The sequence below is a fragment of the Drosophila navojoa genome, chromosome 3 (genome assembly GCF_054131105.1).
Source record: "Drosophila navojoa isolate 15081-1374.11 chromosome 3, UAZ_NAV_1.0, whole genome shotgun sequence".
NCBI classification, from domain to species: domain Eukaryota; kingdom Metazoa; phylum Arthropoda; class Insecta; order Diptera; family Drosophilidae; genus Drosophila; species Drosophila navojoa.
The window spans coordinates 20680684-20706078 of NC_142891.1; the positions used below are offsets into that span (position 1 = coordinate 20680684).

Sequence of the window (25395 nt, forward strand, 5' to 3'; positions counted from 1 at the left end):
CAACAGCTTGAAATTATTCGCTATGAGTGCAAAACACAGTTCTATGAAACATAATTTTTTATTTAGCAGTTACATGTAGTCTTAAGTTTAAAATTTAAATTTTAGTGTTCTTTTCATTTCTCTTCTTTAGAATATGTAGTTTGACATGGACACACCCACATTGAGCTGATTTTTTCTTGTTGCAGGAAAAACCGGTTCAGCCGAAAATCTATGATAAAAAGAAACATTCTATTGAGCACCTACGAGAGCGCACCAATCAAATTCCAACTCGTTTTAAAAATATATTGCTAGGCTCTTTTCTCGCACAGCTATTTTTGTGTTCTTTTTTCTCCTTAATTTTTTTTTTTTTAGAATTATATTTCTCAATACAAAAAGTTGCTTAACATAAGATACACACATAGGGTATGTATGTGTATGCTGGGGAGGAAAGGGAAAGGGAAGCTCAAATTTGTAGTTACAGTTTGTAAATTTACCGAGTTTTATTGATATTTCGTTGAATTACTTTTAACATGAGCTTGTCGTTTTTGTTTGTTTTTAATTCTGCTTAAAAAACTATATATATATATTTATATGTATGTATATTTATTTATATTTATATGCTGGAGCCGTGACTCATACAAATGCATCGAAAATGCTGTCAACTCAGCATTCACAAAGCACTTGAATGCACAAATACAAAAATAAGAGTTGAAAATTTCTTAATTTCTTCTTCTTTGTAAATTCTATGTGGCATACAGAAATGAGAATTTAAAATATACCAAATAAAGTTCACAAAAATAATGCTTATTGTTTAAAATTAAGATTGTACGAAGGTGGGGTGGGTTTGGTTGGAATTTGTTCTTTTTTATATCCGAAACATGTAACGTAAATTAAATATTTGTCATTTAGATAAACACAAAGGGGATTAGTAACCGTTAGGGAAAGAATTAATGTGGTAGTGTTGGGATTAAAGCACAGAAACTAAATAATATATTGAACATGTGGAAGAATCGTAGACATTTAAATAGAAATGGAACTGCAAGTTTTACAATTGAATTAAATTATTAGTGGTGCTGCCTGGCTCTTGTTGCGCTCGCCTTTTTCTTCACTCTTTCTACTTAGGGTAGCCACAGAAAAATTAATAACTTAGCTGATAATTTATAATTCCGTCTGTTTTTTGTTTTTGTCTGTTTCTGTTTGCTTGTTGGTTTGTCTGTTTGTGTGTGCTTGTCTGCCTGTGTCTCCATGTGTGTGTATATATTATTATCTTTATGGTTGGCTGGCTATTACATAATCGCGCACTTCTCGTTCGTCTGCAGGGGATCGCCCTGCTGATGGTACAGCTGCTCGTTGCCATCAACGGCGCTAATGCTGCGACGGCGACTGAGTCGCGAGGATGACGTATGTGTGGAGACAACACGCTTGTTGCGTTCCATATTGGCAACCGTTTCGCCTTCGCTATTCAATAGAGCCATCTTGGTATTATCGCCAGTCATCCACTTTTGTTGCTTCATCACTATGTTCGATGGCGGCTCGTGCGTGGCCCGCGAATCCGACGACCAAACGGTCACTGTGCCATTTGGCTCGATTTTCACGGAACGATGGAACTTGTAGGTTGTCACTGGTCCATTATCGTTAAGCGATCGCTGCAGCTGCCAGCCGCCAATGGAGACCTCTTCGTTGCCCTTGTTATACAGCTTAACATATTTGCCATCGGCGTCGATCTCTTTGATTTCCACATTGCCCTTGGCGCTGGCCGATACATAAAAATCGGATACGCTATGATCCTCGGACTCCTCAACAGCGGCACGTTTGCGCTTCAAGCCGCCCGACGGTGTGCGCCGTGAGGGCGTGGCACGAGAGCTACGCAACGATTGACTGAACGATTGCACCGTAGCCGAATTCGCTGGCGTTATATTCAAACGTGCCTCCTCCCCCACGAGCAGCTTGTCGTAGGCGGCGATTTCCAAGTCCAAGGAAACCTAGAATAAAGCAAAATTTTTATTAGTCAAGAGAGCTGTTTGAATTGTATATATATCTACCTTAATGTCCATTAAATCCTGATACTCCTGCAGTTGTTGTGCCATCTCCTCGCGCAAACGATTCAATTCCTTATCGTACATTGCAATGTCATTTGCATGGCGTTCGCGTTCATGGTCCAGCTGCTGTTCCAGCTCCCGTATGCGCGTGTTCAACATGGCATTGGCCGTCTCCATATCGTTGAGCTTGGCATTGAGTCCATCGATACGAATGCGCGAATTGCGCAGCTCCTCAATTGACTTGTGCGTTGAGCTGTGCGTGCGAGCCGCTGCTTCTTGTAATGATCGTATCTTGGCTTCATACAAGGCCTCGATATCATCGCGATTGCAGCGCATTTGATCCTCATACTGGTTGCGCAGCTCTTGTAGCGATTGCTGCAACTTCGCCTCATACTCGGACGAGAGACGGCCATCGATTTCACTATATTCAGTTTGGCGTATACGACGCGACTCGTTAATCTCCTGAACGTGCACTTGATCCTTAAGCGACAGCTCTTCACGCAAACTTTGTATATTGTTCTCCAGATCCACACGCGCTAGAGTCTCCTGTTCAAGACTTTTGCGCGAGTCCTCAAGCTGCTTGCGTTGACGGTCCAGTTCCTTGAGAGCTTCATTCAGTTCATCAACGGCTTTCTTCCGATCGGCATTGGCCTGGTTATATTTATTACTCAGCTCACTGGCACGCGACTCATTCATTCGGGCATTAGCTAAAATAACAATCAGCCAATCAATGGAGGGTTGATTATTGTTAATGATGTAAACTCACCCTCAGCAGTGTTGCATTCCTTCGTCTTCTTGTCTAGACGTGCGGTCAACTCTTCGTTCTCCTCCCACAGCCTCTTGGTATCAATCTCTAAACGAGCACGTTCTCGTGCCAGCTCATCGAGCATGCGACGTGCCTCTAGCAGTTCCGTCTCATAGATATTCTTAATGTTGTTCGTCTCTCTGGTCACGGTGTCACGTGTGGTCTGCACCTCAATTGTGAGGCGCGAGTTCTCCGTCTCCAAGCTGCGTACGCGATCAATATAGCAGGCCAAACGATCGTTCAAATTCTGCAGCTCGACCTTCTCCACGAGGCGCGAATGGCGCGTGGGGCTGCTCGCCTGCTGCGGCTGCGACTGCGACTGCGACGACGACGCCGATGTCTGTTGCTGTGGCCCAGATGATGGAGGCCGAGGGGTCGAAGTGCTGCCGGGCTGCGGCGTCGCGGTGCCAGCGCGTCGAGTTTTAGACGACATTGTTAACGTTCACTTGCTACTGACAAAAAAAAAAACGATATGGTATATTAATAAATAAATATGCAAATAATTGGAATTCTAAAGCAGACTTTAAACTGACCTTATTATGCTTATGCTTTTAGCTCGAATTATTTTTGCGCGCAATCACTTGCTTTAGGCTGATAAAATTCCAAACAGAAACAGAAACAGAAATATCAAAAGAAATATAAAAACTCTTCAAACACGAGTAAAAAGCATGAAAGAGCGCAATGAAAGCGAAACGAGTTCCTCTGCTCTCATCGCTCTTTGAGCGTAACACAAAATTTTCACTCAAGCGACTGTACTAAAGCGAACGAACGAAAAAAAAAAAACCAATTGAGTGACTTTTGCGGCGTTTTGTTTATGGGCGTGGGGAAAAATACGCGGGTGCGGCGGCAAAAGGCTTGTTATATATGTTATATACAAACACAAGCACTCAACCTAAAAATTCTCTTAGCTGCGGCACATACAATTAATAGCATGGAATTGCACAATATGGCGTTTTTAATTCACAATTTGCCCTTTTACAGCGGCATTTTGTTGCAGCTGCAGGGGGCAAGCGCATTGGAAACTTTGAGAGGGAATCTCGAGCATTGAAACTAAATTGCACTCTTCACTCGATGTGTTTGCGTTTTCATATAACTGCACACTTTAAACAATAAGTAGACTTACATGGTTATTGTAATTTATTTATGTGATGCACAAGTAAACGGCAAAAAAAATTTTATATCGCTCTTAGAAAACGCGGCCGACGTGAAATTTCTGTTGAGTAGACTGACGCTGGCACTATCGATATTTCATTGCATCAATTGTAGTTATCGTGAATGCTCAATGCAACTCTGATTTTAATTTAAGCCGTGATATTGTTCAAGTCGTTGTCATTTGTACATCCAATGCAACCATAATCTTTAAAAATATTTTTTTTAGTTGTTGATTTAAATTGTACTACATTTTTCTGAAACTTTGATGTTGATATATCGAATATATGACTTTCACGTCTATCGAAAAGCTACATATATCGATTACAATAGCAAAAACGGTTCCTTGCATTATCGACGTCACGTTCAATGTCAGTAAAACTTTTTCAATCTAGCTAAGGAATATTTATTACTTTTGCAAAAAAAAGAAGAGTAAATACATAATAAAAACGTACAAGAGGTAAAATATTTTGATCAGTGTGCCCAAAAATAGCAAACTTAAGACAAAATATATTTCGCAAAATGTTGCAAGCCTTCGCTGTGTGATTCAGTATACCGAAAAACAAGATGGCGGCGAGCATATGCCGGTTTGGCATACAAAAACGCGGCATTTACAACTACACATACAGAAGTAGTTCATTTACAAAAGCCATTTTTTCTTACAGAATCGTAAAAGAGTTCTTGCTAGGCATATACGCACATACGAGTAAAGAAAAAAAAAAAAACAGAAAAATGGCTGATAATGACGATCTTCTCGACTACGAGGATGAAGAGCAGAACGAGACCACTGCTGTTGAGAACCAGGAGGCACCAAAGAAAGATGTTAAGGGTACTTATGTATCCATTCACAGCTCCGGTTTTCGTGACTTCTTGCTAAAGCCAGAGATTTTGCGTGCAATTGTTGATTGCGGTTTCGAGCATCCATCAGAAGGTAAGTAAAGCGTACAGTTGTGCGTGTGAGCAGTTGTTCATGTTTTTATTACATTTGCAGTTCAGCATGAGTGTATACCGCAAGCTGTGCTTGGCATGGATATTTTATGCCAGGCCAAGTCCGGTATGGGTAAGACGGCAGTTTTCGTGCTTGCCACATTGCAGCAGTTGGAACCGTCTGATAACAACACCTGCCATGTTTTGGTCATGTGTCACACACGCGAGCTGGCATTCCAAATAAGCAAGGAGTACGAACGTTTCTCCAAATATATGCCCACAGTTAAGGTAAGTTAGCTTATGCTACAATTTATTCATAAGACTTGTTTCAGTTTAGTTTGTTTTTCGATAGGTTGCTGTATTCTTTGGCGGTCTAGCGATTCAAAAGGATGAGGAAACTCTGAAGAATGGCACACCCCATATTGTTGTTGGTACACCAGGTCGCATTTTGGCACTCATTCGTAATAAGAAGTTGAACCTGAAACACTTGAAGCACTTTGTTCTGGACGAGTGTGACAAGATGTTAGAGCAACTGGGTAAATCTTAACAATAATATTAAATATATGCCTATATTGCTAACACTCTGATTCTATTTGCTTCTAACAGATATGCGTCGTGATGTGCAGGAGATTTTCCGAAGCACACCACACGGCAAACAAGTTATGATGTTTTCCGCCACTTTGAGCAAAGAGATTCGCCCCGTTTGCAAAAAGTTTATGCAAGATGTAAATATCTACGTCGCACTACTACTACTACTATTACGACCACTAGCTATAATATATTGCGAAAACACGCACGCCACTCAAATCAACCTAAAAACTACCAAAAAACAATCGTCACACTTTTTGCCTTATACCTAAAACCAGACAAACTTATTTGAACTGGTTCAAACGCGTTAATTTTAAACAAGAATCCTGAATTGATTCAATGTTACCGATATCTTGCTCATAATTTCTAAACACCATTTTCTAAATGGTTAAACGCGTAAATTTAAAACGAGCACGCGCTACAAGCGTATAACATACCTGATAAATCCTTATCCATAACTATCGAAAACCATTTTCTAAATGGTTAAACGCGTTAACTTCAATCGGAAACGCGCTAAATGCGTATAAAAGATATAAAATTTTTGCCCATAACTGCCAGAAACCCATTTTTCAAATGGTTAAACGCGGGAACCTCTAACGCCAATGCCAACCAGTATTAAAATATAACAATAAACGCATACTTCAAATCGCAACGCAACCAACATATCAAAATCCTATACGAATTAAAAAAAAAGAACACTACCACTGTCAATCAAAAAGTCAAAACGGATAATGTTTCCGATTCATCTACTGATACGACTGATGTCCACATGGAGCGCTAGCTATCCTGTCGCACAACATTTTGAGGTGATGATAGACGCTACAGATGCGCAGCCGTGGCCGCAGCAAAGAACAACCACAACAACATTTAAATTCCCGTACATACATACTCTAGTTGATGATGATGGTTTTAGCGTGGCCGTATGTAGAATTCGTAGGCGTACCTTAGCTTCTTAAGTTGTAATTCGTATTTGTCAATCATAATCGTTTTTCTCTTAAAATGCAAACAAAACCCATTTCATTTTATTAGCCAATGGAAGTGTACGTCGACGATGAGGCGAAACTGACGCTGCACGGCCTGCAGCAGCACTATGTCAATCTGAAGGAGAACGAGAAGAACAAGAAGCTGTTCGAACTTCTCGATGTGCTCGAGTTCAATCAAGTAATATCTTTGCACCTTGTCTTCGTAATCTTTAACTGTTACATGAGATATATTAATTGTTTTTTTTTGCATTTCAGGTCGTTATCTTTGTCAAGTCCGTGCAACGTTGTGTGGCCCTGGCTCAGCTTTTGACCGAACAGAACTTCCCGGCCATTGGCATTCATCGCGGCATGAATCAGGATGAACGCTTGAATCGGTATCAGCAATTCAAGGACTTCCAGAAACGCATCCTGGTGGCTACCAATCTTTTTGGCCGCGGCATGGATATTGAGCGTGTTAATATTGTATTTAACTATGACATGCCCGAGGACTCGGACACCTATTTGCATCGTGTGGCTCGTGCTGGTCGATTTGGTACCAAGGGCCTGGCCATAACCTTTGTCTCCGATGAGAACGATGCCAAGATACTTAACGAAGTACAGGATCGTTTCGATGTCAACATTAGTGAACTGCCCGAGGAAATTGACCTATCTACATATAGTAAGTTCTTGAACGATCTAAAATGTTGGCTTTGATTTAACCAGGTCTAATGTTTTTTTTCCAGTTGAGGGACGCTAGTCACAGCGCATGGAGATATGAAATACTTAACATATAAAAAAAGATACCAATTTTTATAAACTTTACTTTATAACTAATAAAAATACAATCCCATCAAAGTGTTGATGTAGAATAATAAAAGTCAATTCATTATCAAGTATAATAACAATAATTTAATATTACACAATTATTTTGTTTTATTTTCTTTACATTTTGAATATTAGTTTTATTTTAACATTATGGATTCTCTATAATCTATTCAATTTGCAATCATTTCATACAGAGCGAATCGGAAAAAAAATCGAAAAATGTAATAAAATTGAATATATAAAGAAAATACATAATCCAATCCTTTTGCTTGCTGGTCCAGCTCATTTATATATTTTTTTTGTGTCCGTTTTGGGACATGCGCAAATCATCTTGAGTTTCCGGCTGTTGTAGGGTTACCAAAGGGTAGGTCCTTGAGCGGGCGCGGGGCTGGATTACGTACGGTGGTTGTATAAAAACGAAAAACAAGAAGAAGCTCAGAGTTAGGCCAAACAATGTGAAGAGCAAATCGAGTAAATCAAAATGTTATTGAAAAAATATGTGAAAACGCGTCGCAAGGTGAAGATTCTATTGCTGGTGACGATTGTGGCGCTCATTGTGATCACCTGCATCATTTTGCTGGGCAGTTCGGGGCCAAGTGGTTCGAGCATTGAGCGTTTGCTGGACGAACGTTTCATAGCGCGCGCCTATCAGCCGCGGTCGGAGCAACTGCAGCAGCCCAGAGAGAAGGCTGTGGCCGTGCTGCAGCCCCATCGGGAGAATGGCGTCATTGTGCCGGAGAAGTATGACGAGCATAAGATCAAGGCGCGCATCATGGAGAATCGCCTGCAGCAGGTGAAGCAGCAGCAGCGGGACAACGAGGCAGAGCAGACGCGCACCACTGTCGATGCTCTGGCCACGGCTGTGCACATTTTTTACACGGCTCCGGTGCCGTGGTACAAGTCCAAGAAACCGCCACTGCCGCAGCCAGAGCATCCCAATGAGGTGGCTCTGCCTCTGACCACTCCAAAGCCCGTTAAGATCCTGAACACCGCCTTCTATCCGGCTTTGGGCCTATATAAGCCGAGTGCCAAGCTGCTGGGTCAGCATTTCGAGAACATCCGAAGCTGTGGCATTGGCGTGATCATACTGAGCTTTGTGCGGCCCTCGGATCCGGCGCTTCTGCATCAAATCCTCGAGCTGGCCCCACAGCATAATCTCAGCGTCACTTTTGAGCTGAGCGTGGCCGGCAATCGGACGTTGGAGTTTGTGCGCCAGCAGCTGCAGGAGATTGCGGCATATGTGGAGCTCCCAGGCTTCTATCGCGTGTATAGTCAATCGCGTGCAGCGTTGTTGCCCGTTTTGTATGTGAGCAATGCTTATAAACTAAGCGAGAGCCTGGGTCGTCAGCTGTGCCGGCCCACAGCCCAGGAGCTGGCCGAACAGCTGAACGTGCCCAAAAACGTGGGCGGACTACGTCGCGTGCTCGACGCACTGTTCATTGGGCACATCAGGTAGGATTGACATCGTATTAGGTCTTTCCTTGTTCTAATCAACGTCTTCCGTTGTTCAGGCTCAAGAGTCATGCGGATGTGCTGCGTCGCTTGTGTTTCGATGGGTTCTACAGCAAATTGCCAAGCAATGGCGCTGTCTTTGCCAGCACCTGGAAGAACTGGTCATATCTCAAGTCCTATGCGCTGTCCTATAAAATGTTGTTCGTGCCAACGGTGGGTCCGGGCTTTGCGGAGCGCAATAAATTTCCACGTCACGGGGATATACAACGGCACAGGAGCAACGGGCGGGTAAGTGGTTGGGTATGCTAGCATTTAACATGTAAGATGCCAACAAGAAGCCCCTCAGGGTGTGTACATCATTTCCTTTAAGAGGGACTGGGAATAGGCCTTGCCTAAATTTATAAATATCAATCATGCCTCTATGACAACAAAAGAGCATAAGATATTTAAGATATCGATAAATATCGATATATAACTTAAATACATATTCGTTTATCACTGAATAGCAACTGCTGATAGGGTGACTGCTAGTCGGGCAGCCACGACTTCGACACACTTAATTGCTCCCATATACGACACAGCTAAATATTTGCCATTTCCATTTACAGTACTATGGCGTTGCCTGGCGCACAGCAATATTGAACCATGTGGGATTCATCAATATAGCTAGCTACAACAATTGGCCCGATGGCAGCCAAATTGAGGAGGTGGTGCCACGTGCCGGCTTCCTTGATTACAATCCCGGTTCGCGTACCAAGTATCTGGATCTGACGGCCCACTGGGTGGGTAATTTCTTGAAGACGCGTCAGGAGGCGGCGTCGGCGGCAGCGGGTGCGGCGCTGAACTGTTACGAGCTGCTCAATAATACGATTTGTTGAGCCAGACGGTTTATGCGTGCGCAATTCGTGATCGAAGTCAGTTCGCGAACAAACTCATATCGTCGATTCAATGTGTTGCCTTACCCCGTGGAGCGGCCTCCTCCATTCGGTGTGCGTTTACTTTAAATGCAATCAATTGCAATTGCCACTCAATTACTTTCTTAACTGTTAACAAGTCTTCTACTACTTATATATGCCTATATAGCAACCAGAACAATTATCTATGTATCTGCCAAAAGCATAAAACTATATACATATGTATGTATATATTATATATGTATATTTAGGTAACTACTAACTAGGGCCTGGTCGTATAAAGCAGCGCCAAATTATTTTAAATTTTTTTTAGATTTCGATTAGTACTACTAACATCAATAACAATAAAAACTAAAACAATATCATCAGCCATGCCAGATTATATACATTTATATACACATATAGAAAATGTAGCAAGAATTAACTATTTGTTAAAGAAAAATATAAAAACAAAAGCTTATTAACACTTGTTAAACGAAAGGTACTTAACAAATTTTATCTTTATTACACATACAGTATAAATATATTAAAACATATGTAATTACTTTAACTAAGCTTTAATAGATTTACTAGTGCGAAACGAAAAAGAATTAAAAAACATTTATTATCATATAAAACAAATCACGACTTTTATTCGTGTAAACGTTCATTTGCGTAGAGACAATCTTTTTATCGTTCTAAGTTCCGTTAGCAATTTAAACCTTATACTTTCATATAATCGAGAAAAAATAAACTAATATACCCTTCTCTGCTACATTAGAGCATTTCCCTCAGTGACAGCCGCTGTCAGAGACAGCAGCAATCGCTTGAGAAATTAAATTATGTCTCAGATAAGATCAGGCATTTGCCTCTCCAAAGAGCACCCGAAGCGTCAGCCCAAGCAACAAGCACCCAAAGGTTGCTGCTGCAAGCGCTCGCAATGCATCAAGAACTACTGCGATTGCTATCAGTCCATGGTCATTTGTTCCATCTACTGCAAGTGCATTGGTAAGCTCTATTGGCAGTTGAATCAATGGGTCTATAAATATCCAATATCCAATATCTTGCAGGCTGTCGCAATACTGAGGAGCGACTGGCGGTGGCGACGCCGCCCAAGAAAACAGCACTGGCCGCGAAACGGGAACGAGCCGCCGCTCTTAGTGCCAAGGCAGCGGCTGCGGCCGCCAAGGCGGGCATCAACATCCATTTGAAGCCGGCTCCTGGCTCGGCTGCTTTTGCTGGACAACAATTTGGAGTGGGTGCTGCGCCACCAGTTGCAGCTACACCGTCACAAATTTTACAGCTGCCCGACCTGGATATTGAGACAATCATCACATTGCCGCCACCAAATGTGGCTGCTGCTGCTACTGTCAAGAAGCAGCCGTCCCAACCGGCAATGGGGCAATCACTGCACATACCAAGCCCAGCCTTGACGCTGCCAAAGGAGGTGAATGTGTGCAAGCATCCCGTGAATGTGGCGCTGCTCGAGTGCATCCTAGTTCAAGCTGCCGAGGCAGAGGAGCTAGGCCTCACCGAAGTGCAGGTGGGCAAAGTAATACTTCACGAATTCTTGCGCGGACTGCAGACCATCATAAAAGTCTATGACGCTTGAAGAATAGTACCATTTGTTGCTTTTATTTACAAAATATACGAAATAACTAAAGAATACAATTCGAATTCTTAATATAATATATAAAAAATAATAATAATGGTCAAAATAAATTCACTTTACAGATAGATTCATTACGTATTTGAGATACTTTTGATGGTTATATATGCATTTATATATATTAGAGTATTCTCTACCAGTCAAGCGGCTGAAAGATCAGCTCAGTGGCCAGTACGTCATAGCTACTCTTATCCTTTGCGGTGTCTGCTGCAGAGGATACATTCTTGTGCCGTTCCAGCGGCAGATCACTGTCCGTATCGCTGTTGCTTTCCGTCGAATCACTGTCATTCGCATCGTCGCCCTCCTCGTTGAGACGACGTCGCTTGCATCTCGGACCTGATTTGATTTTATACTTTAGCCAGAAATGCACTGGCTGTGCAAAGTCTGTCAAATTGGGAAAGCGCATTGTCATGGCACGGCAGAAACTTTTAAACTCCCGATGCAGATCAGAGCTCATATATTTTTTCAAATTGCGATGAATTTCTTCCACGTAGCGCAGACAGCGCTCGAGTTGCTTGAGCTGTTTAAAGAGCGGAGAAAAACGCGTCAGAGCTGGTTATAGATCAGAGATCAATGACTCACCGGTTCTTCGGCCATTTCACGTTTTCGTAAGCCTCGTCCACGCCCCCTGCCTGCCGCATTATCACTTGCTGGTGACTGCTCTGCCGATGTAATTGCAGATGGAGGCAGTTCCTCCTCCTGTGGGATGTCATCTTCTTCGCCCTCTGCCTGGCCTGCTCCCTGTTGCCATTTGCTCTTGGTACAAAAGCATATTCGACGCATTATAAAGAGTAGATCGATGACAACTTCCAAGGCATTGGGCAGTTCAATAAATGATGCATCCTTTGTTTTCTCTGCAAGATTGTAAATGAAAAATGAATACTATTGAGATTGAAGTTCGATTCCACCAGCATACCAGCTAATAGCTTAAGCTGTCCAAAGTATAATAAGAGCGTATTTTCATCTAATGCGGCGAGAATGTGATTATATAGCAGACGTCGGAGTTTCCTTTTATTTGGTCCCTTCAATGGCGACTTGAAGCCCGCTTCCATTCGAACCGATCCGGCTAGAAACGCTTGATCATTCAAGTCGAAGGGAATCTCCTTCAGACAATGATGAAACAGCGACTTGTCATACAGTTTCTTATAACGTATAAAAAATGCATCCGCCTCGCGTGCCACCTCGATGCTATCATCGACGAGTCCAGCTAGCAGAGAGACTAGAATGGCGCCCTTCAATTTAATATTGCCCGCCAGAATGACGTCCTTGACACAGCGATAGGTGCGGACGCGTGTTGTCGCATATTTCGAGGACAATTTGACCAGTATGCATTTCATGTTGCTTTCCAGAATTGAGGGATATTTCTTGCCTAGATCGTTGAGGCAAATCAGCGTGCTGTTGATCAATTGGGGTCTGTCATTTTTGCTCAGTATTTGGCCATACATTTTGGCCACCTTATATGCTAGATCATTGTCTCGCAAGGAGAGCCGTCCTGCTATCACAACCATCCAGTTCATCATACGTTCGTTATCCGTATCGAAACTAGATTCGTTCAAGCTCATACACAATTTCACATAGCCTAGCACAAAGTCGACGATTTTCTCATCCGCTTCGTTCGGTATCATCACAATCAGTTCGCTGTAGGTAGCCAGCAGCGAGGTCATTCGTATGTGATCCGTTTCAAAGTTCTCTATGCATTCCTTGGTCGCAGCCGTCACATCCTCGAGCAACTGCGTTTGCCAATTCTCAACGGAAGCGCTATTCTGCGGCGCCTGGCTATGCGACAGTTGGTCGATATGATGCAACAGCAGCATTGCAGGTGAGATCACCTCTAGCCAAATGCTACCCGTGCTCATTAGGGAGAGCAGGCTTTTAAAGAGCTGATTGAGCGATGCTTTCGAAAAGTTGGACAGACAGTAGATGATCAACTGAAGCGCCAGGACCTGATTAGACTTCATATTGTACGACGAGAGGCGATCAAACGTTGGTATAATCGAGTCCAAATTGTTTGTAATGCGACTGGATATGAGGAGAAGAAGTGTCCATGCTTCCGTCGCCATCGGCGTATTTAAGTGTGAGATAATTGTGTTTACCAATGTGGGCCTAGAAAATTAAATTGAATATAGATACGAGTTTAGTTGCATTTAAATTGATGCTACTCACGTAACCAGATTCTCATTCTGTAGCAACAAATTGAATCTCTGCTGTAAATAATCACGAGGCTGAGTAGCTAATAATGTGGTAACAATGTGCCAGGGCAGAAGATGCTTTGATTCACTTGAATACTCCAGCGGCTTGATGTTCAGCAAGACATTACGATTGAAGCTCTGCAATGGAATGTGATTAAGACTGTAATTCCATTATGAAATAAGATTTTCCCTCACTCACATGCAATGCAAGTTTCTGCAGTTGAGCATCGTCATCATTCAGCATGCAGGACCAAATCCGACAATAGACATCGACGAGTATGGAGCAGTTGCTGTAGGTTTGGAGTAGAGAATCTATGGTTTCCAGTGTTGTTTTCCGCACCGAGGAAAGCGTGTCAGTGGCTAGCGCTGATATCTCTCGCTCAAATGGCGTATTGTACAAAATTCGGTTATTAATTTGAATCAGACGCTCCAGCAAAGCTAGGCCCGAGCAACGAGCTAAACCATTGCTAGACATAAGAAAGCGATCGTAGATCAATCGAGGTATTCTCTTAACCTCCGCTTCCAATTCCTCGAAACCCTCGAAGCTATAGACATAATGCAAGTTATCGGGCCTTTCGAGACTGATCTCAGCTTGTCGCGAATTCAGTTTAGCTCTTGATTCTAGATCATCGTATTGAACAAAATTGATGACTTCATTGAGTATTCGGGTTGTGATGGGAGAGCCGATCCTAATCGATAAGGCTAGCACCTGGCTGGCCTTGCGACGCACGCTGAAAGTTTTGTCATCGAGACAGCGAATTGTCTCTCTGATCAGAGCAACTTCTCGGGGTTTAGTGGATACATCGTGGCGAAAGATGCGCCACTCCACCTGTGTCTGCTGCTGCAAAATGCGCTCAATCAGTTCGAGAGATCTCAACTGAAGGCCTACTGCTTCATCTGCTTGTATTGCTTGAAGTAGCAAATCTGTGCAGGATTTGTTGCATTTGGCATAGAGAGCTGCATCATATTTGGCCGCATATCCAATCGCAATTTTCTCATCACCAACTTTCCACTAAAATAAATTAGGTTGTTAATGATATATTTTACTTTGGTGCCACATGCAGTTTAACTTACCTCTTTAATAGGATTTGTTATCACGCATTCAATGTAGTTTTCTAATACTTTTGACACTATATCTGGATACTTGTCCAATAGCTTGATAAACCAATCTGAAATATGCTCGCCATTTTTTGGACCAGAACCCTTCGTGTTTTCTGGATAAATATGCATATAAAACGTTTCCGACATAATATGCATCAAAGTCTCGTATACGTCTCCATTTTGCGCAATGGTTATCTCGTCTAATAGCTCAAAACATTTCGCATGCAATTGGGGTGCACCTGAAACAAAATATATTTTAAATTTATAACTGACGATATATTACGATATTAAGTCAATATACAAGCTATATGGCAAGCAGTGTATGAATTATGCTTGCCACTGTTTCTCTTATGAATATTTTTCAGTCTAGCCTTTTCCCGCTAGAGCTAGCTTCTATTTGGCTATACCACTGGCTATACAATGGTTGGCACGACTAGTATATCGATAGCAACGCCAAGTGTTTCGACTACATTTACGAATCGCATTCTCCGCTCTAGCAGTGCAATTACGAACGATAACAACGAATAAAATTTGTGAAATTCAAACATAAGCTTTTCGCGTTAAATTGCAGTAAAATGTTAATTTTATTGCGCAACAACGCTGGCAGTGCGGCAATCAGCCAGGCACGTAACATTGCCAAACGATTGTTGAGCACAACAACAGCAAACCGAAAACCAGAGACAACACCGGCAACGGAGCACTATGATATCATTATTGGCGGAGGTGGTTTAGTTGGTACAACACTTGCTGCTGCGCTGGTCAACAATGTGACTCTGGCCGATAAGAAAGTATTGCTGCTGGAGGGTGCTCCGCCATTCAAGGGCTTTGACCCCTCGGGTCCCTATCAAAATCGTGTTTCGGCTATCAACCGAAACTCTGTGGAACTCTTTAAATCTATCAATGCTTGGGCACATATTGAGCAGGCGCGATACAAGCCCGTGAAACAGATGCAAGTGTGGGAATCGAACAGCGATGCACTCATTCAATTCCAGCATGACAATTTTGCCAGCGATGTCGCTTGCATTATTGAGAATGACTTAATACTGGATGCGGTCTATGCACGTGTCAAGGAGTTGGACAATGTGAAGGTGTTGAACAAGGCGCGCATTGAGTGTGTGGGATTGCCTGGTAAGACGGGCGCACCCCACTCCCAAGTTAAGCTCCAGGATGGACGCAGCTTCACCTGCGAACTACTTATTGGTGCCGATGGTGCCAACTCTGTGGTGCGCAAGGAAATGAATGTGGATGTTCTATCATTCAACTATGACCGCATGGGATTGGTGGCCACGCTGGACCTTAACATGGACGATGATTGTGATAATTCGGTGGCCTGGCAACGTTTTTTGCCCACCGGTCCGGTCGCCCTGTTGCCACTGAGTGCCAAGCACAGCTCCCTCGTCTGGAGCACAACTGTGCCGCATGCTAAGGAATTGCTGGCCATGGACGCAAATGCTTTTACGGATGCCCTCAATGAGGCCTTCTGTAGACAATATCCACGCGTAGAGCTAGCGGACAAGGCGTTGCAAGGACTCAATGCTCTCTTCGGCAACAGCAGTGCCCAGCATCAACGCCAATATCCGCCTAGAGTCTGTGGCGTTCAGGATGGCTCCCGTGCCACGTTCCCCCTAGGCTTCTTGCACGCATCCTCTTATGTGTGCAATGGCGCTGCTCTCGTTGGAGATGCTGCTCATCGCGTTCATCCACTGGCTGGCCAAGGCGTCAACTTGGGCTTTGGTGATGTACGCTGTCTGGTGGAAACTCTGGCCACCGCAGCCTATGCCGGATTCAAGCTGGGCGACACACAACATCTGGTTAAATACGAACGCAAATGTTTGGCCAAAAATGTGCCTATCATGGTGGGCGTTCATGGTCTGCACACGCTATACTCCACTGACTTCAGCCCTGTGGTGCTAATGCGCAGTCTCGGTCTGCAGCTGACTCAAAATTTACCGCCCATCAAGAACTTGTTCATGAAGACCGCCATGGGTTGAGCAGGGCAGCAAAGGGATTTCTTATCTTTAAGTGTTTACAGTTTTATAGGCGCTACAAAGGCAAATAAAGGGTGTTTATCTATGCAATATATTTATCTATGTGAATATTTAACCCGCTGCAGCGCAGCTTCAGCCTCTATCCTCACATCATTCATCCCATTTATCAAAAACGTTCTTCTCACAATAATTTTTGAAATAATATAAATAATTTCATTTGGATATGTTCATAAAATCTAATTATATTTTGATCATCATTAATAGTAATTGGTGGTAGCTGACATATTGCATTTGACGACTTGCTTTGCTTAATCATAATATTAGAAGGCACATTTGGTACAGACTTTCTGAGAGACTATGGTTAAGTTAATTCTACGAATTGCTTTAAAGCTCTTGATGGCTTTTGGTTATATCCACCTGTAGTAAGGTGTTGCTATCGCCCAGGTTCAGTTCCTGATCGAGCATGTTTACGGTGTCCTCTTCCGGAAAGATCTGCTGTCGATTGCTTTTCCGTTGCGCCTCACCAGCTCCAGCCGCAATATCAGCAATTTGCTGGGAGTCCTCCGTGTCGGATATGTAGCCTGTTTCACCCGTATAGTGGATGGGATAGAGCAGCATGGGCGCTGCGCTAAATGCAATTAGGTTGCGTGGCTCGAAAGCCTGGCTGAGATTCTGCAATGGATGCCGGCCAAACATTACGGGTAGAAACTCATCGACAGGTATAAGCTTTTCTAGCGGTTTCACGGCCAGCAGCTTCTCGGCACCTCGCAACGTAATCACATAGCCCAGCGTCCAGTAAGAGTAGCCGACATGCACGAGATTATCGCTGCCCTCAACCCAAGGTTCGCTTTCATCCTTCAAACGCTTGCGACCAAAGTAGATAAGGTCATAGTCATAGTTACTGGCCTGTTGGAGCACACGTAGCGCATTCGCCGTGAAATATGGCTCGAAACGTATGTCATCCTCAAGGATGAGCACTTGAAGTAACTTTCGCTGCACAATCTGCTCCCAAATGCGATAGTGACTGAGAAAGCAACCGATTTCGCCCATTGTCATTGGACGATGATGATACGGATCCTCATAGCCAGGCATGAAACTAATGCCCATCTCCTGCACCAGCTGTGTGTTCAGTTGCTTGCCATCGACGGCAGCAAAGTGCTCCACTTCCAGGCCCAGTTCGGCAAACAGATTCTCCATCTTTTGACGCCGTTCTGGTCTTCTCTCCAGATTAATCATGAATATATTATCCAGATTCAGCTTAGTTTTCTCGGGCAGTCTAATGTACTTTTGTAAGAATGGATGCACAGGGGGCACAGCTCCTAAATCGTGCACCATGTTAGCTCTAATATTGATTAATTGATACAAATCCTGCTGCAGTGTGTCCGACGTCTCCAGGGGCTGCATCATATAGCCAAAGGATAAAGTATTACAGATATGCAATGGCACTTGAGAGCTATTCGCGGATATGGCAAACACAATGATATCATCCATGGGTCCAGCATATACTTCCACATGCCTTGCAGTCTGCATTTCCACAAGTCGCTGGCGGTCAAAGGTTAAATAGCGCGCACCCGCATAGCTCATGTGCACCAGCACAGCTGTATGGACCATGGGCACCGCAAAGACGCCAACTTTCTCTTTATGGTATATCTCTTTGTATTCTGGTGTGCGCTGATAGTAATAATCCTCAGTCATGCCACACCAGAAATTCGAGTAGAGACTATCCGACAGCAGCATGGGTGCCACAATGGGCAGCCGCAAGGCTGTTAGCTCTCTGAGAGATTTCGGCTCAGTCAGCAGCACATCGGCATCCAAAAAGAATATAAATTCAGCCCAAATATCGCGCGCATATTGCAGCGCCTCCTCTTTCAATGCAATCAAATGCCTGAAACGCGATGCCGGCCAGTCGTAAGCAGAGCTCTCATTAAGATAACGCGACTGTTCATCATCGAAAGCATAATTGACGCTATGATAGAGGTCCGCCGAATGTTCTAGCCACTCTTGTAGCAATTTTATGCTATTATCGCTGTTATGATCACTGCGTATCCTGTATATATACACATATATGTATATGATTTTCTCCAATTTGAGCTCATTAGTGTTCGAACTTACCAGAAGGCAATACGCTGCTTGGGATAATCCAGTTGATCTACATAGCTCAAAAACAGGGGCAATATGTGCGCTTTATTGCGCACGAGTAGCGTTATAAGCACTGTTGGCTGCTCGTACTCCAAATCCAATGCCCAGCCGGCGCCCAAGGCGCATATTGTGATTAGTACTAATTCTATACGCATTTCCACGTCATTCCAAATACATGTTTAGGTTCAAATAGGTCAAATGAACGGATACGACGGCGGCTGCGGCTGCTGGACAAGTGCGGATCGACTGTCTGCCCGGAATCTATTTTTATACTTGCTGTTAGCGTTCATTGAACGCTCGCCATATGTTTATAATGAGTTAATGAATAACGATAACATATCGATTTGTAAATTCAGGAGTTGTCGTGCTATCGTAAACAGCAACTTTAACTATCGATGGTCAAACTTAGCATGTAATCGATTTCTCAGCCTGTGGATGGTCATCTTTGATTTATATTTTCAAAAATAACATTGCTCTTTAAAAAGTTAACAACGATTTATTTTAAATATTTGTACAGAGAATATTTTATGCACTAGCTGCATGAGGTTTAGCATATGTGGGAAAGTTAAGTTTTAAGCCCTCTTTGGCCTCGAAGAACGTGTAGGATAGTGTAATGGTGTCGCAATACTCGAGCGCCGGATCTTGCGTGATTTCTGGATCAATGTAGAAGAACACAGGCATATCCACTTCCTCGTGAGGGTTAAGCATTTGCTCCTCAAAGCAAAAGCATTGGATTTTATTAAAATATGCACCCGCCTCAAAGGGTATCACATTATAGGTACTAATGCCAACCACAGGCTTGTCAGTCGGATTTTTGGCCGTGTAGAAGGCGAGTGCCGTCTCGCCGGGCGCAACTTTAATTTCATACTGCTGCGGCTTGAAGTTCCAGCGCATGGAGGAGCCAATGTCGGCATTAAAGCGTATCTTAAGAACCCGATCGTTCACTTTCACCATGTGCTCCACCTGCTCGGTATCATGACCTTGCGAGGTGGTGCCACCATAGCTATATGCTTGACAAAATATGCTGTATAGTGGCACAGCGGCATAGCTGAATCCCACAATCAGCACTCCGCCTGCAGTTATGTAGTACAGTGTAGACTTTGAGCGTAATTTGCGTGCTGCATCTGGATCGCTGCGGTTGCCTCCAAGTGTTGACTGTTTGCGACTCGTTCGCGTCGTCAGGTTCTGATTGTTCGTCTGCCTCAGCAGCTGCTGGCAGTGCACGCGCAAAGAGCCAAATGTGCGTAACATTTAAAACTTTTTGTTGAAATTGTTATTAACAATTTACAGTTCTTTTCACAACCGTTTGTATAATCTTTCCCTTATAAAACAGCTGTTGGCCAGCTGCCAGTGTGTACACACAATAAATACCGGTTGGCATATTAAGTGTTTACAAACAGGAGAAATCTATTAGATATGCGCAGAAATTAAGTGATTTATGCATTCACGGGTTTTAGCTTATTCCTCACTTTAATCGTAATTTAAGACATTCTAAGCTAAGCCAAAGTATTGTAAATTACGCATATTGCTTACGCTTAATGCTAAATTCACACATATTTACGATATTCTAAATGATATTCCGACTTATCGTAATTTAATAAATTTCTTAGACTGATTTGTCATCAAAGCAATTTACTACTTAACTTGGTATACTTTCAACCTTTTAAAGTTTTTAGCAAAAAATGGCACAAAAGACATATATGTAAATATGAAATAATTTGTTATAATACTCACATGCATTACCATAGCCATGTCTGAAATTCATATAGAGTATGGTCAGCAGGCAACGCACTATATTATCGCGTGGCCTTAGGTGATCCTTGAAGTGGACATACCGAAAGACGAGTTTGAGATCATCACAAATCGTTAGAAATAATATCCATATATTGTTAGCTAGCGGACTGGAATTGGAATAACTTTCCAGCAGGCGAAAGACACGGAGACAGTGCTCGATGACGCCCTCGTCGAACACGCCGTAACTTTTAGCACCTGGAATGGTGAGGCTTAGGAAATACGTGCTAACTGCATTGAGTGCCAGATGGACGTTGACATTCTCATTTATTGTCTGAGGAGCAAGTTGCACCAAGTCGTGTGGCAAGATCGCTAGACTCGATAGTGCATAAATATATGTCAAATAATCCTTGGGCGCAATGTTCTCGATTTTAGCCCAATTGTCATTGACAATATCGAATCTGATGTCGCTCTCGATATCAGTTGATCGCATCAATCTGATGCATTGCGCCAGTTCCCGTAGAGTTTGCAATTGATTATCCTGTCGTTGCAAATCCTGCTGGCACATGGGCAATGCCCAGAATTTTTGGGCTCTTTGTTCTGTCAACTGGTCGTCATCATCGCAATGCCAATCTTCAACATCAGTCCATTCCACATTTTGCGCGAACTCCGACTTAAGCTCATAGAATATCCGATTAAGGTCTGACATTTTTTCATAATTATTTTCACACTATATACACTCTTTTTTCATTAAACACTCTTTTAGGACATTTGTTTACAGTTAGCACTCAAATGTAATGACACCTCTTAAGCGATGGCTGTGGCTATTGTTATTTATCGATAGTGACAACAGTGAACAGCTGCTTGCGATCTAGGCTTGGTATGCATCTCAATTTAAATAACTTTAATAAAAACGAAAAATTCTACGACTTAGAAACATTCTACATTAAATAATATTAATATCTTATTGACTGATCATTAAACCATTTTATAATGGCAATCAAAAATCTATATAATGCATATAAAATTCGATTCGAAGGCATCGTTGAGTAACCCCACTATGTGTGCGAACAGCATACTTGGCCCAATCAACATATGGATAAATAACATCGAAAAAAACTACACCCAATTCTGATTTGGCACTTCACGTACACAATGGACGCTCTTAAGGAAGCGTCCCTCGACAACGACGAGGTGCGTGAGATCTTAAAGAACACCACAGATCTGCGCCAATATTCGCGTCAAATTGAGAAGGAGTTCAAGGATGTGGAGAACAAATCAATTGAGGATTACATTGCCGAATCGCAGAACATTGCCAATCTGCACAATCAAATCAACGACTGTGACGAGGTGCTGGAACGCATGGAGAACATGCTGATGAGCTTCCAGAGCGTGCTCAACAACATCAGCACAGAAATAACACAGCTGCAACGCAAATCCGTGTCCATGTCGCTGCAATTGACCAACAGGCAGTCGGTTAAAGCGCAGCTGTCACAGTTCATCGGGGACATGGCCGTCTCGGAAGAGATGATCAACATAATCATGGACACGCCTGTGACAGAGCGTGAATTCAGCACCCAATTGAACGTGCTGAACCACAAGCTGTCTCTCGTCAAAGAATTAAGCTTTAAGGAATCGAAATCAACGAGCGATGTGAGTGATGTTCTGCACAAGCTGCGCCTCAAAGCCATGTCCAAGATACGCAGCTATCTGCTCGAACAGATCTACAAGTTTCGCAAGCCCATGACCAACTATCAGATACCGCAGAATGCGATGCTGAAGCACAAGTTCTTCTTCGAGTTTATATTGTCCAACGAGCGCCATGTTGCGCAGGAGATATGCAGCGAATACATCGATACTATGGGCAAAATCTACTATAGTTATTTTAAAGTAAGTCAAATAAGTAGACGTTGGTTCAATTCACTGAATGTCGATTTTTTGTAGAGTTACTCAACACGCCTGTCAAGCCTTAAATTTGAGGAATCCTGCACCAAGGATGATCTAATGGGCATCGAGGACAACGCTTCCAAGGGTCTGTTTGCCAAGACAACGAGTCTCAAGCATAAGAGCACAATCTTCACCATTGGCAAACGCGGCGACATACTTAACCAGCAGTTGGAGGCGCCAATTATAGTGCCCCACGCACAGCTCAAGAATCGCGTAAGTTTCGAGAGTGCCTGCATAAAGGTTTACTATTAATATATTTCTCCCCTTTATAGTACACGGCGGAGGCGCTGTTCCGCTCGGAACAATATGCCTTGGTTGACAATGCGTGCCGAGAGTATTTATTTGTAACTGAGTTCTTTATGGTGCGCAACACCCAAGCGCAGGATCTGTTCAATCAAATAATGGGCAAAACGTTAACCTTGATGATTGTATGTAAAGGCTGAATTAACATCTAGTTTATCTTTAATTGGCTCTGGTTATTCTTCTTTTTTAAGAAAAATCTGGAAACCTCAATACATGATTGTTACGATACCATAGCCATGTTCCTTTGCATACACCTGATCTTTCGGTACCAGCTTATGTGCCACAAGCGCTGTGTGCCAGCACTGGATAAGTCAGTATACCATATATACTTATATATGATGATGTCATCTATATTCCTATTATTCCTTTTTAGATATTGGGACTCTCTGCAAGCAGTTATTTGGCCACGTTTTGAGTATGTTTTTCGTTTAAACATTCAGAGCATTCACGACTGTGATCCCACAAAGTTTAACAAAGAAATGGGTCCACATTATGTACGAGTAAGATTCCCTAGCTAATGTCTGTTAATATAAATCCCGCTCCTTTCAGATAACGCGTCGCTATGCTGAATTTAGTGCCGCCATTGTTGGAATCTCGGAGCACTTCCCCAATGAGCTGGTCAGTCGACTGCTGCTGGAGCTCCAAAATGAAGTCGAATGCTTCATTTTGCGAATGGCCGCCATTTTTGCCACACGCAAGGATCAGCTTATTTATTTGATCAATAACTATGATCTAGTGCTTGGCGTGCTCATGGAGCATACGCGCGACAACTCCAAAGAGGCTGAAGCGTTTCGTGAGCAATTGAATGCGCGCAGCGCTGAATACGTGGACGAGATCTTGGCACCACACTTTGGAGGCATAATACAGTTCGTCAAAGAGGGTGAGCAGTATGTAGAAAAGGATCAAGCCGATGAGTTACGTAAGCAGGAGCGACGTAGTCTTGCTCTGGTGGCCAGTTTCTCAGCAAATTGGAAAAAATCATTGGAGGAACTCAATCGCGAGGTACTTCTATCGTTCCCATCTCTATTGACCGGCTCTCAACTGCTGCAGTTGGCGCTAGCCAGTTTAGTCCAATATTATCATCGTTTCCACAAATTGCTGACGCCGAATGCGCGCGCTCAACTAACAAATATCCATGTGGTTATGGTCGAGATCAAGAAGTACAAAAGCAACTATTAAAGTGACAATTTAAAATGTTTTAATTATAATGCGTGCATTGCGAAACATTCCAGAATTAAAATATATGACAACTGTTGTAAATATGTGCAATGGAGGCTGCCATTAATTTGGAGTTGCTTGTGTAATCATTCCTCATCCTCGAACATCATCTCGACCAGATCCTTGTTGGAGCAGCGTTCGCCGTCCAATCGCTGTGGCGACTTCCAGCGCAGCAGTGTTGGCAAGAAAATCAGATGGGTGTTTGGATCCTTGCGGAATGGACAATTCAAGTCTTTCCAGCTGCAAAATTATAATCTCATTAAATAATTCGCTCGTATTCCATATAAAGATAAAAAGCCGACCGAATTAAAGTTATTTAAACAGTCAGCCAGTCTTGCGAAATTGAATGTTTATCACTAACTTTATGGGCGTAACAACATGCACTACACAAATGTATACAGATATATATGTGTATTCGTATTTATATTAGAGGAGCTGTAAAATGTTCTTGAGAGTTATCGTCGAAAGCCCTCATAACCTTAACAAGCCGTACATATATATATTTTTGTTTAGTGGTCAACGTCTAATTATACAGTTGTGCAGTTGACGTAAATATAAGCTCGATATACATAGCTGAGCGACATTTAGAGCTAATTTCATGTTCAGTTATAGCCAGCATCAACATGGCCACGTCAGATTACTATAACATACAGATGTTCAGGAACAAAATTATGCGAGTATAAGGACTAGTTAAATAGAAATTATTCCATATTCCAATTGGATTGCTATCTAAATCTTATACGTATTATTCTAATAAGCAGAAAATGTATTTTCATTTACAACATTTTTGCAAGGGCATTCGGCACCGCGAAATTGTCAGCTGTCATTTGTTGAACAACTATGATTATAACTTACTATGAACGCTCGCCAACATCGACATGCACAAAGTGGGAGTTCTCAGGGGCCTTCTTCAATGCATCATGTATCACCGGCTCAGCTGTGGGAGTAGAGCACGTATAAATTAACCATTTGGGAATTCAATAATTAAATTTGTAATTGTATGCTCTTTGCGGTTAACCACTAGACATCATTCTATATTACCCTTGACACAATATGGACACCAGCTCTCGCCATTTTCGTCTTTGCCACCACTGAAGAGGACATGCACTTGGTTGTTGCCGTCACCGGTTTCTAGTTCCTCCATTTTCTTGGAGAACTCTTCGTAGCCCTTAACATTGTGTGTTATGACCATAATTTTGCCTTGCTTGAATTTATTAACACCGCCTGCGAGTGTACGCTTGACGATATGCCTGACGAGCGTTGATGGCGACGTGATTGAGCTCTTTTAAGTAACTGGTATGGAAATGTTACGAACCTATTGCTTTATACCGTCTCAATTTTGTTATCACGAAAGTCAACGATTGCTTATCGATAGCATACTCTGTGAGTATTTGAAATATCGACGTGCGTGACGGGACTGTTGAGTTGTTATTCTATTCCACTACAGAAAACCAGTGCCATCTCTAAAGTGCATCGATAGCTGCCATGGAT

The 25395-nt window shown here is 42.8% G+C and overlaps 10 protein-coding genes across 16 annotated transcripts in view; 5 read left to right on the forward strand and 5 right to left on the reverse strand.

Moving 5' to 3' along the window:
• The window catches only part of Hel25E (ATP-dependent RNA helicase 25E), a 113678-nt gene extending 106336 nt beyond the window's left edge, over window positions 1-7342 (forward strand). Inside the window, exons 1-8 of one of the 2 annotated variants that reach the window (XM_030384811.2) lie at window positions 4297-4432; window positions 4638-4903; window positions 4964-5187; window positions 5252-5435; window positions 5506-5624; window positions 6517-6648; window positions 6726-7128; window positions 7193-7342. In XM_030384811.2, the coding sequence (XP_030240671.1) occupies window positions 4705-4903; window positions 4964-5187; window positions 5252-5435; window positions 5506-5624; window positions 6517-6648; window positions 6726-7128; window positions 7193-7206 (1275 nt within the window). In that variant the 5' untranslated portion in view covers window positions 4297-4432; window positions 4638-4704 and the 3' untranslated portion in view covers window positions 7207-7342. Of the gene's footprint in view, window positions 1-4296; window positions 4433-4637; window positions 4904-4963; window positions 5188-5251; window positions 5436-5505; window positions 5625-6516; window positions 6649-6725; window positions 7129-7192 lie in introns of those variants that run through there. The other variant, XM_089258168.1, reaches the window with a different exon arrangement.
• Lam (Lamin) overlaps window positions 40-25395 on the reverse strand; it is a 114421-nt gene continuing 89065 nt past the window's right edge. Inside the window, exons 1-5 of one of the 5 annotated variants that reach the window (XM_030384808.2) lie at window positions 3947-4134; window positions 3357-3414; window positions 2785-3272; window positions 2022-2725; window positions 40-1961 (exon numbers count right to left, since the gene is read on the reverse strand). In XM_030384808.2, the coding sequence (XP_030240668.1) occupies window positions 1266-1961; window positions 2022-2725; window positions 2785-3256 (1872 nt within the window). In that variant the 5' untranslated portion in view covers window positions 3257-3272; window positions 3357-3414; window positions 3947-4134 and the 3' untranslated portion in view covers window positions 40-1265. Of the gene's footprint in view, window positions 1962-2021; window positions 2726-2784; window positions 3276-3356; window positions 3415-3946; window positions 4170-25395 lie in introns of those variants that run through there. The other 4 variants (XM_089258161.1, XM_089258163.1, XM_089258162.1 and 1 more) reach the window with 4 other exon arrangements.
• The window catches only part of LOC115562757 (glycoprotein endo-alpha-1,2-mannosidase), a 93400-nt gene continuing 75376 nt past the window's right edge, over window positions 7372-25395 (forward strand). Inside the window, exons 1-3 of one of the 2 annotated variants that reach the window (XR_016196535.1) lie at window positions 7372-8726; window positions 8786-9014; window positions 9335-9862. Coding sequence is in view for 1 of the 2 variants with exons in the window: in XM_030384810.2 (XP_030240670.1) it covers window positions 7756-8726; window positions 8786-9014; window positions 9335-9604 (1470 nt within the window). In the remaining variant the exon portion in view is untranslated. Of the gene's footprint in view, window positions 8727-8785; window positions 9015-9334; window positions 10376-25395 lie in introns of those variants that run through there. The other variant, XM_030384810.2, reaches the window with a different exon arrangement.
• On the forward strand, window positions 9996-11231 carry tomb (tombola). Its single transcript, XM_030384803.2, has 3 exons — window positions 9996-10121; window positions 10401-10627; window positions 10690-11231. The coding sequence occupies exons 2-3, from the start codon at window positions 10462-10464 to the stop codon at window positions 11229-11231; spliced, it is 708 nt and encodes a 235-aa protein (XP_030240663.1). The 5' UTR covers window positions 9996-10121; window positions 10401-10461.
• Window positions 11246-21265, reverse strand: Cap-D3 (Chromosome associated protein D3). Its single transcript, XM_030384806.2, has 7 exons — window positions 20440-21265; window positions 14552-14817; window positions 13677-14489; window positions 13452-13615; window positions 12205-13391; window positions 11871-12142; window positions 11246-11808 (listed from the first exon to the last, which is right to left on the reverse strand). The coding sequence occupies exons 1-7, from the start codon at window positions 21143-21145 to the stop codon at window positions 11422-11424; spliced, it is 3795 nt and encodes a 1264-aa protein (XP_030240666.1). The 5' UTR covers window positions 21146-21265; the 3' UTR covers window positions 11246-11421.
• Coq6 (ubiquinone biosynthesis protein COQ6, mitochondrial) lies at window positions 15154-16656 on the forward strand. The gene has a single exon (XM_018098603.3). The coding sequence runs from the start codon at window positions 15154-15156 to the stop codon at window positions 16567-16569; it is 1416 nt and encodes a 471-aa protein (XP_017954092.1). The 3' UTR covers window positions 16570-16656.
• On the reverse strand, window positions 15933-19038 carry LOC108649629 (glycosyltransferase 25 family member). The gene is made up of 2 exons (XM_018098602.3): window positions 18679-19038; window positions 15933-18613 (listed from the first exon to the last, which is right to left on the reverse strand). The coding sequence occupies exons 1-2, from the start codon at window positions 18858-18860 to the stop codon at window positions 16951-16953; spliced, it is 1845 nt and encodes a 614-aa protein (XP_017954091.1). The 5' UTR covers window positions 18861-19038; the 3' UTR covers window positions 15933-16950.
• Window positions 19182-20089, reverse strand: Cox11 (Cytochrome c oxidase copper chaperone COX11). Its single transcript, XM_030384820.2, has one exon. It carries the CDS (start codon window positions 19954-19956, stop codon window positions 19231-19233), a length of 726 nt encoding a protein of 241 aa, XP_030240680.1. The 5' UTR covers window positions 19957-20089; the 3' UTR covers window positions 19182-19230.
• Vps52 (vacuolar protein sorting 52) lies at window positions 21480-23977 on the forward strand. Its single transcript, XM_030384784.2, has 6 exons — window positions 21480-22326; window positions 22381-22596; window positions 22656-22811; window positions 22878-22996; window positions 23060-23180; window positions 23236-23977. The coding sequence occupies exons 1-6, from the start codon at window positions 21592-21594 to the stop codon at window positions 23863-23865; spliced, it is 1977 nt and encodes a 658-aa protein (XP_030240644.1). The 5' UTR covers window positions 21480-21591; the 3' UTR covers window positions 23866-23977.
• Window positions 23862-25289, reverse strand: cl (thioredoxin domain-containing protein 17 clot). Its single transcript, XM_030384787.2, has 3 exons — window positions 24946-25289; window positions 24760-24841; window positions 23862-24144 (listed from the first exon to the last, which is right to left on the reverse strand). Exons 1-3 carry the CDS (start codon window positions 25094-25096, stop codon window positions 23991-23993), a joined length of 387 nt encoding a protein of 128 aa, XP_030240647.1. The 5' UTR covers window positions 25097-25289; the 3' UTR covers window positions 23862-23990.

Coding starts and splice junctions, on each gene's coding strand:
- Vps52 (XM_030384784.2), top strand. CDS start 21,592: ATGGACGCTCTTAAGGAAGCGTCCCTCGACAACGACGAGGTGCGTGAG. Junction 22,597..22,655: donor ACGCACAGCTCAAGAATCGC/GTAAGTTTCGAG, acceptor TCCCCTTTATAG/TACACGGCGGAGGCGCTGTT. Junction 22,997..23,059: donor TGTGTGCCAGCACTGGATAA/GTCAGTATACCA, acceptor ATTCCTTTTTAG/ATATTGGGACTCTCTGCAAG.
- Coq6 (XM_018098603.3), top strand. CDS start 15,154: ATGTTAATTTTATTGCGCAACAACGCTGGCAGTGCGGCAATCAGCCAG.
- cl (XM_030384787.2), bottom strand. CDS start 25,096: ATGGTCATAACACACAATGTTAAGGGCTACGAAGAGTTCTCCAAGAAA. Junction 24,842..24,945: donor GTGTCCATATTGTGTCAAGG/GTAATATAGAAT, acceptor CTACTCCCACAG/CTGAGCCGGTGATACATGAT. Junction 24,145..24,759: donor GATGTTGGCGAGCGTTCATA/GTAAGTTATAAT, acceptor ATAATTTTGCAG/CTGGAAAGACTTGAATTGTC.
- Cap-D3 (XM_030384806.2), bottom strand. CDS start 21,145: ATGTCAGACCTTAATCGGATATTCTATGAGCTTAAGTCGGAGTTCGCG. Junction 13,392..13,451: donor CAGAATGAGAATCTGGTTAC/GTGAGTAGCATC, acceptor TTAATTTTCTAG/GCCCACATTGGTAAACACAA. Junction 12,143..12,204: donor ACAGCTTAAGCTATTAGCTG/GTATGCTGGTGG, acceptor ACAATCTTGCAG/AGAAAACAAAGGATGCATCA.
- LOC108649629 (XM_018098602.3), bottom strand. CDS start 18,860: ATGCGTATAGAATTAGTACTAATCACAATATGCGCCTTGGGCGCCGGC. Junction 18,614..18,678: donor AAGCAGCGTATTGCCTTCTG/GTAAGTTCGAAC, acceptor GTATATATACAG/GATACGCAGTGATCATAACA.
- Cox11 (XM_030384820.2), bottom strand. CDS start 19,956: ATGTTACGCACATTTGGCTCTTTGCGCGTGCACTGCCAGCAGCTGCTG.
- tomb (XM_030384803.2), top strand. CDS start 10,462: ATGTCTCAGATAAGATCAGGCATTTGCCTCTCCAAAGAGCACCCGAAG. Junction 10,628..10,689: donor CATCTACTGCAAGTGCATTG/GTAAGCTCTATT, acceptor AATATCTTGCAG/GCTGTCGCAATACTGAGGAG.